The following is a 14,998-nucleotide window of genomic DNA, read 5'->3' on the forward strand; positions in this document are numbered from 1 at the left end:
CCTCTGGTATTTTCTTGTTTGTGCGAAGTCATTCGTTCTGAACATGAACCCTCTTTACTCGACTTCAGTTTGTCGGGAAACCCCTCTACTAACAGAATTAGTGACAAAAGAAGAGGGACTTTCCCCGATCTGCGTTTTCAGGGACTGCTACAAAGAGCCACGTGTGTTTTTTTTACTCTCTATAACCTAAATTCAGCCTTTGTGATTACTATCACTCTGTTCTTATTCCTTCAGCAGGAAACTGAGTCTAAGCATAGCTGTTTATGTATTCATATCATGAAATGGCATTTTTATGCAGAAATAACTGGGTCACACTTGTGCCAGACATGGGCGGGTTTCTGATATCAAGGCAAAGCGAGGTTTTAGCTAGAGCTGCAAATATTTAGTCATCACAACAACAGTGTAAGCAACATGCATGTCATGAAGACTTCAGTAATTATTCACTAATTATGCCATAAATGCAAAATCTCTGCTTGTAAAATATTTGTTGTTTGTGCATCATTATAAACTTTGATTAGATAAAGACGTGGTGTGGCGGGAATGTCCTCGACCAGTGGCAAACGTTCAATAAGATGCTGCTGGTGAAATGTAAATAATTCTCCTCCATTTTCTGAACGGACCACTCGTCGTCTGCGGTTTTTTGTTTGCTACAATCTCAAAGCAGAAAGTTTGCAAATAAGAAAATTAATTATTTCTTATTTATTGCAAGTCCTGCCAAAAAAAAAAAAAATGGAGTTCACTGTTACGGGTAAGTTGTGTTTCTGTCAAATCTGGGCGGTTCGTCTATAATTAAGTCCAGTTGAAACCAGATGTTTTCTGTTACACATGCACACTATAACAGACTGCAACTACAACATTTCCTTCAACAAACAAAATCATGTCTCCTAAAAGCACCTCCGTTCTATTCTGCTGCCTTCTATTCCTTTTTTTTATTATTCTACACATTGGTTACATTATTGTTTTATTTTGATTCACTCCTAACGTGACGATCTAAAAAAAAAAACACTGTGTCACGTGTTTCAGACAAGGCAGCGCTTCCTGCCATCAAACTGTCTCGGCTCGACAGGTGACAAATGTCAGCGACTCACTGTTTGCCAATAAAGAGGTTTAGCTAGACGTCATCCGTGCAGGCAGCTCTGCCTCGTAAAGAGCTGCGGCTCCTGGGCGTAATCAAACTCTGTCTCTTAACGACATTGTGCCGGTTCTTCATCCATCAGGAGCCACGCTGCTTTAGTCTGACTCTGTCTTATCAGAGGTTCACTCACTCCATAAGTCCCCTTAATGCCTGTGATTTTAAAAATTTCCCTTCACTACAGCAATTAAAAGAATTTCAAATGTTGACCGTCTGGCGTGGAACTCGTTTCTCCCTTGATAAATATCATAACTGTGATTGGGGGAATAAATCAAAATGAGCCACTTAATGGCTTTCATTGCTGCCAGAACATTTTGCTGTCTGGCTCTTGTTACGTGAGGCAAACTCCACCTTCTCCCCTGGAAGGAAGATGGATTCCTCTTTTTTTGAGAACCGTCCAGCTGATGTAAGCTTTTAACAGAAGCGGAACATGGAGCATACGCTGGCGGTGTGTGGTTTTAACAGCGAGAGTCTGAAAGGAGGCAGACGTGAAATCGAGAAGCTGCCGCGTGCTCAAACTTGACTCGGTTTAAACAACTAATAAATTGGTTAAAAAAAAAAAAAGAGCGAGAGAGAGAAAATGCTCGGGGGGCTCAGAACTTTTGCAAACAGCCTGCTGCAGGGAACATGGCCGCAGTCGGTTCGTACAGCTCTTGGGTCTGCAGCATTGAGCCGTAGCCGAGGCCACAGACTACCACAGTCCCTGGTTTTTGTTTCTCTCTTCTAATTATCAGAAGCTTTGTTGAAATCCTGCTGGTTCTGATGCACAACTCGATCCTGCTGCTCTGTGCTAATGTCCCAACTCTGCCTGTTTGCCCCAGGTCGATGAAGATGTAGCTCTGGACCAAGCAGTGAAGTTCTGCCAGATACAGTTGGCCACCTCAGCACAAAGACAGGTAAGGCCGAGTTTTTCCACCAGCTCTTTATCTCTTCAGTTCCTTTTTCCACTGAGGTAGATATGAAACCGTAACGTCTAACTGCCACCTCAAAACTTGATTTTATTATGATACTCATCAGTACTTTGGAGGCTTTTTTTATTCAGTGTCTGATTGTACAAAACTGCTGTTTTTTTTGTTTTTGACAAATGTAGTTTATGTAGCTATCCTTTAAATAATCTACATTTTTGTAGGTTAATATAGTCCTTGCTTAACACTCCTTATAAGTCCAAAGGTTTTTGCTCTAAACCAAAGTCTGACATTCTGGTTTAGAGCGAACAGCTTCACTGTTCAGCATTTTGTTTCATGATTTGTGGCCTAAAAGAAATTCAGACCTGGTTACTATTCAAGCAATTAAAAGTTAAAATTTTGTACTCGATGTTCAGAAAGTTCTAAAAACTCAAGGAAAAAAGTCGAGTCATTTGTGTCTGGGAAAGAATGCGATTTTGAAAAATAAAATAAATACTTGTAGGAACCATGTAAACCTGCCAGGGATATGGATATTTTTGATTGCAACTGTTGGCTTGGATTATTAAAATATCAGTGTCCATTGAGAATATTTCCAAATCCAGCATATTTTGTGAAAGAGAATAAAAAGGCAACTTTGTGGTAGTACGTTGAGCCTTACTGTTACCTGCTGAAAGTCTTGCTCTCTCTCGCCGTCCGCCAGCCTGGGTGGACCGGAGAAATGTCTCGATTATACAATTTAATTTAATAAGCTTCTTTACATCTTTCTCTTGATTTTTGTTTTCCTTTTGAGGCAAAACTCAGCTGATTCTGGTCATCAGCTGATTTTCCTGGTTCGTCTCAGTCGAGCGGAAAACTCATCGGCAAATTTCTTTTCTTTGCCTGATTACGGAAAGTTTAAATATAGATGTTCCGTTTTCTTATTGGAGATAAGAATGCAGCATCTGAAATGTGCTAAACTGATTAATAATGCGGTGATTCCAACACTTGAGGTCTGTCCCTTCACAGCCTCGCCAGAGCTAAATATAGCCTCAAGCTTTGCTTTATGCTTCATCTTCAGCCTCTGGGTTTTGGCCGAACACTTCATTGTTTCCAGCTAAACGCCGATCACTTACACAACCAGTAAGCCTGTAGTTACAGGAACATAATGAAGCTAAGAGCAATTTAAAAAAGCTCATCCAGCTGTAAATTAGCTGTTTTTAGCTAGAACTGCACTTGTGGGTTTTTTTTGGGGGGGTTTTCTCCAACATGCTCCTCATCGAATCCTTACTTGCTCTGCTTCGTTCTGTCGGAGTCTCCCCCATTCCTCTCTCGTCCCTCCTCCTGCCCACACAGTTATCAAGGGTCTCTCTGCCCACATCCTGTTGTCACGGTGATGTTCCCTGAACCTCTGGTTCATGAGGACTAGATGTTGACAAAATAAATCAGGTTTTCTCAGTTCTGTGATCCTAATTTCTCAAAGATTCATGTCTGTAGTTGTAACTTGACAGAGAGAACAACGAATTGTGTGTGTGCGTGCGTGCGTGTGTGTGTGGGGAGGGCGTAGGGTTTAAATCTTATTGAAGCAGCTGTGTGACTCTTCTATAATGAGCTTTCTGTGAAAAAAACAAATATTTTGCTAAAATTCAAATATTTTGCTAAAACGTCTTGCAAAAATATTCTCACCTTTTTTTTTGGTCATATTTTATCACATTACAACCGCAAACCATGACGATTGTGACCAACAGTAAGCATTAAATCAAAGCGAAACTGCACATTTTCTTTCATATATTGCTGCCATTTGTATTCAGCCCCTCCTACTCTGAAACCCTTAGATAAAATCCAGTGGAACTTATTTTCTGGGGGGAAAATTAGATGCACGTTTGTTCAGATTTTGCTTTTTAAGAAAAACATAAAACCTACATTCATTATTTTCACCTTGCAATATTAAAAAATAAACATCCCCCACCCCCAACAAATAAAAATAAATAAATAAAGACCCACCACCTGAGCGAAGGTAAACAAAGCCAGATATCATGCGGACATGTTTAAACAGGTGACCTGTTCCTATTAGAGATGAAGTGTTCTCCCCTACAGCGAAGATATGAATCAGCTAATGCTCTCAAAAAAAAACTTACTCGCCGGTGTTACGCAACTGCTCTTAATGTGATACTGTCGTGCCAACAACTGCTGTCGTGTTTTCGTTTCGGTCGCGCTCCCAAGCAGCGGATCTCGGCTCCCGTCCTCGCCTGCTTCCTCCAGAGTCATGCGTGTCCGTCCGGCCCCGGCACAGGCAGCGCTGCCCTTATAGGGCCGAGCCGGAGAATCGGCTCCTTTCCATCGCATGTGTGTACGTTAGCTCTCTGCCTTTGATGCCATATTGGGAGGAAAGCGTCTTTTCCTCTTCCACTCGTTTTTTTTTTCTTTTTTTTTTCTTGTAAATCTGTTTATGCTTCTCACATTCTCCTGAAGAAATGAAATGCTTAAGCTCTTCGGAGAGCCAGCTTAGGGCTGTGGCTTTTCTGCTCCTGAGTGTGATTAAATGTGAAATTTTATTTAATGATGAGGTAATGAATATTTAAAAGTGAAGTTGGGGGAGGAACTGGTTCGTGGTTTTCAAACTTTCAAGTAGCAATCTGAAAAGTGTGGCATGGATTTGTATGCAGCCCCTCCGAGTCGGTGGACATTTATTTATCGTGCCGCTCGTTATTTATTGTGATAAATTCTGATTTATCGTTGTCACAATAAATTCCAATTAATCATTTTTTTTAAATTCCGCAAAACTGCCAGCTTTGTTAGCTTCACTATTGCCTCCGCAGTTTTTCAGTCATTTTGAAAATACAGTTAAATGCAGTGTGTGTGTGTGTGTGTGTGTGTGTGTGTGTGTGTGTGTGTCTGTGTGTGTGTGTGTGTGTGTCTGTGTGTGTGTGTGTGTGTCTGTGTGTGTGTGTTCACTAATTAATCAGACTTCTTTATGTGACTGGTGTCCTAAAGAAGCGTATTACAAATCAAATGGGTTTTTCAAGAGCACAGTTTGTGTTTGTGAGGCTACAATTTCTCTGCCATGCAGTCAGAGCCACGCTGTTAGTCTTAAAAACAAAGTAATCAATATTTCTTCTTATCGTTGTTACAACAATACTGCATAACAGTGTGATAAAACCTGTCCATATCGCACACCCCAACCTGTACAACCTCCTTTCACAGCAGTTACAGCTGCAAGTCTTTGCATAAGGAGACGGCGGCTGATTTTCAGATGTTTGCAGAGGTAGATAAGGTCTGTGGATGAGATCAGTTTCACATGTAAGTATCAGCTGATTGCCTCTGATAATAAACGAAGGTATTCCTACAGCGTGATGCTGCCACCATGTGGGTGGGATTTCCACGGTGTCATCCCAGTATCAAGGCCTTTGCGTCAAGTAGCCAGAGTTCTTACCTCCACCTTCCTATTAACTCCGACTTAGTTCCCCACTTCCTGCCAGGTCCCCGCAGCATCATGCTGCCACCATTATGTGTCGTCGAAGGGTTTCAGTTTGAGCTCAGTCCGATTAAAATCTCAATAAAATGCACAGAGGTTCGTGGATGTAAATGTGAGAAAATGTGAAATGTAGTGGGCCCCCCTTGCACTACACACTTTCTCATTTCTGAGCAGACCGGAGGGGCGCTTGAGGAACCTCCGTGTACTTTCTCGCGTGCGCTGCTCCTCTAAATGCACCGAGCCCGACTGACTCGGTGGTTTCTGAGCTGCTACTGATTAATTCATGAGCTGTGAATCATCAAAGCCGGAGCAAAGCTGCGGCTGCTGCTGCTGCTGCTGCTGAGGCATGAGCGATCCTCTCCTCTCTCGGTGAATATTGCTGCGTGAATCCTTTGGGAAATTTTGCCACACTCAGCTGTGACTCAGAGCACCGTTTGACTTCAACTCCCAGAAGGCTGCTGGGATAAATGGCAGATGAGCCAAATTACCGTGTGCAGAGCGCCTTTCTGCTATGTGTTTGATGGAGTTCGGTCCAGTGTTCTTTTTTGTTTTTCTCTTTCAGCCGTATCCCTTTAATTATCAAATTAACCTTTACCACAGAAACCCTCTGAAGTCACTGCATTTACTTTCTGCTCTCCAATAAATGCAGCTATAACTTATGCAACAAGCACCGTTTTCTTTCTTTCTTTCTTTCTTTCTTTCTTTCTTTCTTTCTTTCTTTCTTTCTTTCTTTCTTTCTTTCTTTCTTTCTTTCTTTCTTTCTTTCTTTCTTTCTTTCTTTNTTCTTTCTTTCTTTCTTTCTTTCTTTCTTTCTTTCTTTCTTTCTTTCTTTCTTTCTTTCTTTCTTTCTTTCTTTCTTTCTTTCTTTCTTTCTTTCGAAATCAAAAACTCGAGAAGGTTTATTCATTTCTTCAACTGTGCTCCTCTGTGTTACCATGACAGCAGCTGTTGGGAGCAGGCTGGCCGTCGTCGCAGGTTGTTTGTGCAGCTCTTGTGTTTTTAAGTGGTCCTCTAAAGGGCGGCCAGGAAAGTGGCTCAGAAGAGCTGAGCCCATTCAGCAGCATGCAGGTACCGCAGCCTCCGGTCCCCTCAGGGAGCGCCGCGCCGCATCGCTCTGCGCAGGATATTATTAGCTGGACTAATATCGCTGATGTATGTTGTCTGGAAAGTGCTGTTCTGTTCAGTGTGGATCACCCTTTTTGATTTTTTTCCTGCCTCCAGCCTCAAGGGGGATGACGGTTTGCTGCTCTTTTGAAGTCCAGCTGCTTTAACAACATCAACTCTCCTTCTTTCCGTCTCCAGCAGTCGACAGGAGACGCCCCGACCACGCCCAAGTACACCAAGGAGCACAGGGACCTCTTCTTCCCCGCCGCCATGCCAGCACCCGTCCTGCTCAGCCATCCCATCTGCCACCCGCTGACCGCCCACGACGGCCAGGCCAGAGGGGCCTGCGAGCCGCTCAGCAAGGTGGCCCGACCCCAGAGCTCAGGCTTCCACCACGATCAGCCGCAGCAGAGGAGACCGGCCGGCCCAGCCGCCTCCGGCGCCGCCACCACGGTCTTCCTCCCACCTGCAGGTACGACGCCCTAATCCCGACCCATCTAAAAAGCAACTTTATGTTGCCTTTTTTTATATTTTCTTTTTACACCAAGTTATTTTATGTTTACTTTTTTCCCATGGGGAGAACATCTTTGTCTACAAATGCAAAGAAAAACACATGGAAACAGAATGTGAAATAAAACAGGAAGCAGGCATTACAGGATGTGATCCATGCTTGAATAGTCTTATCTTTGTATATCTAAAATTAAGGCCTTAATTTTTTTAAAATTAATTTAAAATCCAAAACCGGCCTTTTGACAGGACTTTTAAATTTGGTAAATTCAGGTTTTTGTTGTTTTTTTTTCTTCTCACTGGACTTTTCTGTCGGGCAAAAGTTTGAGTCACACTCAAACATATTTGTTGTGTTCTGTAACTCACTGCTAGTGCTAATACACTTGCTAACTAGCTAGGTAGCTAGCTTTTTTGTGTTTATCATGGGTAAATGCAAATTGATCATCGGTTATCTGGACAAAATTGATACATTTCTGGGTCTTTAATTCTGTGCAAAATGGTTTTTAAAAAGTCTTAAATTTGAGTCGGTGAAACCTGCAGAAACCCTCTGTGCTTTATGATCAGTTCAAAATATTCAGTGACCCACAATATTCATGTTTGGAGCGTTTTCTGTTTGTACTCTTGCACAATAGTATATAAATAAAGTTAGAATTCCTTAACAAAAACTAAAAAAAAAAAAAAAAAAGGAAATTTATATGAAATTTGCCATTTGATTTCATGTTTTCTTCCATGTAGCCAGCAGGGGGCGCCTGCAGCCCTCCTCAGCAGCATTACGTAACAGGGGTCTGTGTGCAGCTTGTGTTTTGCCTTTTGGGCTTCGTCTGTCCCCCAACAGGAGCTTCTGTCAGCAGAGTCCAGACTGAGAGTCTCTTCTGTCTGAATGAGCTTCTGCGAGGATTTGCTTTAATCTCGTCATGAATATTCAATTTGAGCCACGTTTAATATCTGCAGGAGTAAATCCATCAACCTGCTTAAATTTACCGTCTGATAATCGAAACTTGCAGTTCGGGTCTTTAACATCAACATTTTTTTTGTGTTGACTTTTTCCTTGTGAGTTCGCATTAGCATTTAGATGTTTAATCATGGTTTTAGAGCCCCTTGAGGCTGTTTTGTTGTTTTACACATATCGTGGGGTTTTTATACCGGTTTCTTACTAAATCAGCCACAAATCCTTTAACATATTAACATTATTTATTTTTTGAAAAAGCTCTTAAACATCATTTTCTTTGTACCTTCCAGGACTTGACGCCGTCTTTAATTCCCCTGAGTTCGGTGACCTTTCAAAGTGTGCAAATCCACACAAAAGTGTGTTTTGCATCAGCAGGGATTTACATGCAAACAGTTGCCTCCCGCAGCATCTCACCGATGTAAATTATGTAACGGTTTCCAAGGCAACAATCACAGAGTCGTAGTTCAGTTGTTTGTGTGTATCCGTTTGCCACGACTGCGGGGGAAATGTTTGTTTTTTTTTGTTTTTTTTTTTGCGCTAGCAGGGAATCTTAAAAATAAAAAATAAAACGCCATATTTTTGTGTTGTAACAAAGTTTGTACACCTTTTTAGCAGATTTTCTAATTATTGCCGGTATATGAAGTAATACATTCATAACAATACATGGAAATAAACTGCTAAATTATTAGTTCGTCAAAACTTCCCATGCAATTGAGTTTCAGCTATAGTGCATTTTTAATCTGTCCTTTAATTGTTTTAAATAAAATTAATGTTTTTATTACATTTTTATTTGGTTGTTAAATATGTTTTGTAACAAACAATGGGGCATATAATAATTTTACTTGAATTCGTTAAATGGTAAAATAATAGTTATATATTTAATTATGTTGTAACTTTATGAAAATAATACAGTTGTGTTTATTGTTATAGTTGTTTATTATTTTGCTTCCTATTTGAATTGTCTGAGTCGTCAAATGGATCTGGCATCTTATTGGTTCACCTGCACAGCAACTCGGCTGCAGACCAATGAGATGGTGAATATCAGTGTTAGTCCCGCCCTCTGATTTAAAACTAACTACTAAATTAATATGTGCTGCAACACAAGTCTGAGGAATGACTAAATACATTTTCTATGTGGTTTTACTACACAATGAAAACAAATTTGAACACATTTACCCATATTTAATGAATTCTGTCGTCTCTGAAGCGTTGCGTTGTCGTATGTCTGTGAGTAAATGTGCGCCATGTTGTTTGACCCCTCAGAGGAGCGGGAGGAGCCCACAGAGGGGCTACTGTACCGCCAGCAGGAGTCCCACCTCTGTCAGCAGATGAAACTGGCCTCCGTCTCCCAGGGCCAGGAACCTTCAGCTGCCTGGTTTCAGGAGGAAGCGGCAACATGTAGCACCACGCAACCTTGTTCAGGTCAGAGCCTTTAAACCACACGCATTCATCTCAGTTCCTTAGAAAACCATCAAAAAGTTTATATATTTCAGTAATTCAACGCAAAAAGTGAAAGTCGTATTGATTCAGTACGAAACATATGTCGACCTTTTATGCCTGTTGGTTTTCGTAATCATGGCAAATGACAAGCTAATAATTTCATGAGATCAATAAAAACTGAGGTTTGACAATAAGTCATTTCAAGGCATCACTAAAGTAGCTGGTTGTTCACAGTGCTGCGTCTAATAACGGTAATGGAAGGTTAAGTGGAAGGAAAAAGTATGCGGTGAGATAACTGCACCCATCTTAAGAGCTTGGGTGAAACTAAGACCAGCTGCGGTTTCATTACAAATGTGTGCAAAAATTTGTCAACATTCTGCTAATGTCCAAAAAAACAAGAAGAAGATGATTAAGAATCGCAATTAAAAAGCTTGTTTATGCGATAAGTCATCAAAAAACGTGTACTTCCTGTGTCGTCTTCTTCGTGTTTTCCGTCAGTGGTAAGATCCGGTTGTTGATCATGTGACTGGTGTGACATACACTAAAAGCCACCTCATCCTAACACCAAAATGTTTTATTAAAAAACATGTGTTTTGGTTGTTTGTTTGTTTTTTCCAAGATTGATGCTTTTCCATTAACCAGATGTATTTTTGAAATGTCAAACTGCTCCGTCATATGGCCAATGGAAACGCAGGCAATGTGTGTCGCCAGCTTTTCAGATGTGCAGCGATTAGCTTAGCGACAATATTTTCACATGTTGTGATGCCTTTTTGAACATGACAGTAGAAAAGTCATCTTTATCCCAGGTACACAAGAAGTGTGCATTTCTGTAGAAATAAAAGATGGCTCCCTACCTCTGCCTCTCTCTCTCTCTCTCCCTCTCAGACCAGACGCAGTACGCCAGCAGTGAGCAGTCCAAGCTTCCAGACCCCAGCCGGATCCGCTCCCGTGTCCCGGCGAACATGCCAAAGCTCTTCATCCCTTCCACCGTCACCAAGTTCCCCCCAGAAATCACGGTAACACCCCCCACCCCCACGCTGCTCTCCCCTAAAGGCAGCATCTCAGAGGAAACCAAGCAGCGGCTGAAGGTAAGCTGCTCCTGGCGCCGGCCTCCCTGTCCGTCTGCACGCAGCTCTGCTGAACGGCGCCCTCTGCTGTCTGTCCCTCGTACAGAACGTCATCCTGTCATCCCAGTCCGCTGCCACGGTGAAAAAGGACACGCTGACCCAGCCGGTGCTGGAGGTGCAGGAGACGTCCAGCCAGGAGTCGTCTCTGGAGAGCGAGTCGGACGAGGAAGACGACTACATGGACATCTGAGCCTGAAACTCAAGATTAAATTTCAATTTTTAAACAAAAAATAATAATAATAATTGATTCCTGAGCAGCTTTCTGTGTTGATGCTTTGGTTCCCTCACGTGCCATACAGGGGAGAAAAAAAAATCTCCTCTTCAAACGGATGAAATGCAGTATTCTAAGCCGCTGCGTGGTTGCTACGGTTGCAAGGAGTGTGTCGGCGCATGACGGACTTTGAAGGCTTTCGTCCCACAGCATGCCTGAAACTAATGCATATCACACGTCAAACTTCTTCAGCTCTCTTGCTTTACATCCGACCCGGCAAAAAAAAAAGTTCGCCTTTAACGGCCACCAGCAACATTTTTATGCATCTTTACTACGTCGTGTGCATTTTTTTTTTTCCCCTCTCCAAGCTGCAGCTAATCGCTCGTCTTGAGCACTTTCCTGTCACCGTTTACTCCGCCGTGACATTCTGGTCTCAACAGCGCCGTTGCGTTGCTACACGATGCATTGGGTGAAACCGGGAGGGAGGACGGGTCGGGACGGGTCGGGACGGGTCGGGACGGGTCGGGACGGGTCGGGACGGGTCGGGATGGGCGGCCGGCCGGCCGGTTGGTTGGTCACGCTCCGGCTCCGTCCGTGGAGCCAAACGATCCACGAAGCCTCATAACCTGTAGCAGACTGAAAATGTTTACACTGAACACTTGGGACGCTTCTCAGTTGGCACTTAAATTTGTGTTTTTCGTGTTATTATTCTGTCTCTTTCGTGTGCATTTGTAGCTACGAAAACACTTCTCGCCAGGATGACGTCCTGCCACCAGCACTGATCCGAATAACGAGAGGAATTAGCTTTTGTACAAAACAAGAAAAGAAAAAAAGGAATCTTTTGAATGTTTGTTGGATTGAGCTGGACGGAGGAAGGTGCCGTAAACTCTACCCGACGTCAGAGGAAGCGATACGCACCACGACGACGAGGACGACTCTCCAATCTTGATGCCTTTCCACTGAACTCACTTGCGGACAGTTTGTCACTTTTCTTTGCCTAAACTCAGAGGAAGACGCACCGAATGTTTTTTACAGATAGTTTTCTATAAAAAAAAGAGACTAATGTTTCTTGAAAGCCGCGTGTGGTCATTTTTAAAGGAAAAGGGCACAAATAGATTAACTGTTCCCACCCTGCTTTGTTATATTTGTTCTTGGGGTTGTTGTGACGGGCTTTGGGGGAATGAATGTGAAGTGGGTTAAAGTCCTGAGAACATGTTTGAATGCATTATTGATGTCAAACCAAATATATATATATATTTGAAAAAAGTTTGTTGTTTGAGTCTTTCAACCAAATCAAACCACTTTGTTTTCTTCATCCAGACGCAACTGGAGACATTTCTAAAGTTCGTAAAGTGAAACTTGTAGATTCATAAACTGAAAAAGGCAAAAATCTTGCCAAGTATTTTTGGGGTAGTTTCTAGTGCAGAATATTTGAGTACGCTTGAAATAAGTCAAAAACTTACAAGTAACTTTTCAGCAAGCTATAGACCCTGGCTTAAACTCAATTTTTAAAATTGATGGAAAAAGTATTAGTTAAAAGTGAAATAATCTGCCAGTGGAGCAATAACCCATTATCTTTAGAGACAATTTTCTGTGGTTTACCTGTTAATGCATGACACTCGACCAGATTAGTTTTATTTATTTTGCTAAAGTCTAGAGATGAAGCCCTGCATCTTCAGTCCAAATAAAAACTCTCAGCTCGGCTTTTGGAAAGCTTTGCGGTCAGTGGCGGTTCTACCATGTTTGCCACCCTGGGCGATCTTCCACTTGGGCACCCAACTTGGTGTTTTGGAAAACGCTGTGAAAACAAAACATTAAACCAATTCGTCTGAATGCCATGTGTATTTCATAGATTTAAAAAAAATTTTTTTTTAGATATTTAAAACAAAAAATTCATGTAAGTCTATTGAAACTATATAACACTTTTAATACCATTATAAAAGTAAAATTTGTTTCAAAACACAGAGTGACATGAAAATAAGCAATAGCAAACTCATTAAGGGGGCAACTTATTTTTTTCATTGCCCCTGGTGAGATGCCACCCTGGACAGTGAGCCTTATTAAGGAGCTCCACTAGTTGCTGCTCCACATTTTAAAAGGCATATATTTTTTAAATAAATAAAAGCAGAGTTCCGATCATTTAAAATACTTATCAAACAACATTGAATGTGATGTTCTTTGGGGGGAGCCTCCATGTTGAGCAGCTGGCGGACCTCCCCGCTGCTCAAAGGGCCCATACACCGTGGTGTGAACCGTCTGACGCGAGGGAAGTCATTAGTCTTCATTAGCAACTTCCAGGAGTTTCTTATGAAGTGCTGTGAAGTTGTCATTTGCTCCCTTTGCCAGGAAAACTAGATGTGAGGTTTGTTTTCCTACGCGGAGGACGAAATGTGAGCCTGCTTGCCCGGCCCCTGCTGCGCACTTTTCAGATCCTGGTTCCGACGGATGAGGAGTTGAAAACGCAGATTTTTATTCTTGGTGTTAAAACGGACGCAGTAGTTCTTGTCTTCCTGTTGGGAATCTGCTCCTCTTGGTGTGCTGCTCCACGTTATGTCAGCATATAAAAAGCTATTTTTAGAAGAAGTATTGGCTCCCTTACAGAGTTATTGTTTTCGTCACACTTAAATGTTTCAGATCACTACAAAAAATTGTTTTTAAATTGGACAAAAATAAATGCAAAAATTATTTCAGATTATTTAATTCATTAAGGAAGCAAATTATTATATCAAGCTGAATATATAGATATTTTTTGGGGTCGAAAGGTTGCCCATTTGCTTCCTATTTATGGAATTGCATAAATAAAACCCAAATGACAACATGAAGAATCATCACGCTCTGATTAAAATTAAAGAATAGATGAGAAATAAAGTCATTAACATCTATCAGCTGTTTTCAAGGCTTTATTTGTAGCATTTTGATCAAGGGCTTTTGGATTATGCTAAAAAAAAAAACAGTTGTGCTTCCATTCACCTTAAAATTGTTCAAATTGAAATTACTAAACTAAATTTGCTTAACAGAAACATGCCAAATTAAAAAAAAACTAAAATGGATCTATAAGATGACGCCCTGGGCAGCTGCCCATTTTGCCCATATCAGAAACCGCCACTGAATTGAGGCACCACAATTATTATTTTTTTTCCAACATAAGTCAAATATCCACAGCTATTGATCCAAAGAACATCAGCAAGTTGACTTCTGAAATGCTGGAGTGGCTTAGTCAAAGTCCATACCTCCAATCAAGAGGTCGTGGCATCTTCACCTTAAACGGCCCGTTCCAAATGTGACTCAGTTATTCTTCCTCACTTATGTAAGAGATTAACGCAGGTTATCGCAAATTGGACACTTTTGTTTTGAAGCATTAAAGGTGTGACGTCATTTTATGATTGAATAAGAACAACCGAGTGAAAAAAAAGATTAAATAAAAAAGTGTAATGTTTCCATCCTTGGCTCCACTTTCTCTACAGTAAGAAAACAAATCGTCTGGTTTTGCATCAAAAGGCCGTCGCTGCGTGGCTGATGTGAGCGAAAGGTGTGAGATTTCTCGTCAGTTCACTCCAGGGGCCCTTTATGGGCCCGCTGCAGAGCCGTCTGATCCCCGGGCCCTGGCTGTATATTGGCAGCTGTTAACTGGAAGAGCGCACAGAGAGCTCCGTGCAGCCTGGGCAAATGGCCGAAGGCCGACTGCTAAAAGAGAAAAAAGAAGAGAACTGGAATTTACCCAGGGAAGGATTCAGATATGAGAGGAGGAAGAGACTAGCTTTAGATAAACTGCAGTTTTCTTTGGGCTTTCAGTGAAGCTGTTGCAGTCTCTACTCTGCTGCAACACTAAATCTTTCCAAGTATTTTTGCTCTGGTTTCTAGTGCAAATATCGACACATGCAAACAGGCAGATGTACACTGCAAATAAGCACAAAGTGGTTTTACAAAATGTTGAAAACCCAAGTAAAATCTCTTCTACTTTTCAGCTATTCACTAGTTTCTGTTGCATAAAATACACAACTATATGCAGTTATCACACAAAGTGAAAACTATCTAGAGGGATGAATAATTCTGCAGGGAACCGGAGCTTAACATAAAAGCAACAACTATAAAAATGTATTTGTCCCCTTAGATCTTTTACTCTTCTATTGCTTTTACAAATCAGTCATGATCAACAAAATTTGCCATTTTTG

At 41.6% G+C, this 14,998-nt stretch overlaps 1 protein-coding gene across 4 annotated transcripts in view; it reads left to right on the forward strand.

Moving 5' to 3' along the window:
• Positions 1-11,114, forward strand: part of cabin1 (calcineurin binding protein 1) — a 51,513-nt gene extending 40,399 nt beyond the window's left edge. For all 4 annotated transcript variants that reach the window (XM_017306768.1, XM_017306769.1, XM_017306770.1 and 1 more), the window contains 5 exons: positions 1,954-2,028; positions 6,791-7,064; positions 9,312-9,470; positions 10,374-10,576; positions 10,662-11,114. In XM_017306768.1, the coding sequence (XP_017162257.1) occupies positions 1,954-2,028; positions 6,791-7,064; positions 9,312-9,470; positions 10,374-10,576; positions 10,662-10,805 (855 nt within the window). In that variant the 3' untranslated portion in view covers positions 10,806-11,114. The remainder of the gene's footprint in view (positions 1-1,953; positions 2,029-6,790; positions 7,065-9,311; positions 9,471-10,373; positions 10,577-10,661) is intronic.
• Positions 11,115-14,998: the final 3,884 nt, after the last annotated feature.

This window comes from Poecilia reticulata, linkage group LG9 (genome assembly GCF_000633615.1).
Source record: "Poecilia reticulata strain Guanapo linkage group LG9, Guppy_female_1.0+MT, whole genome shotgun sequence".
NCBI classification, from domain to species: domain Eukaryota; kingdom Metazoa; phylum Chordata; class Actinopteri; order Cyprinodontiformes; family Poeciliidae; genus Poecilia; species Poecilia reticulata.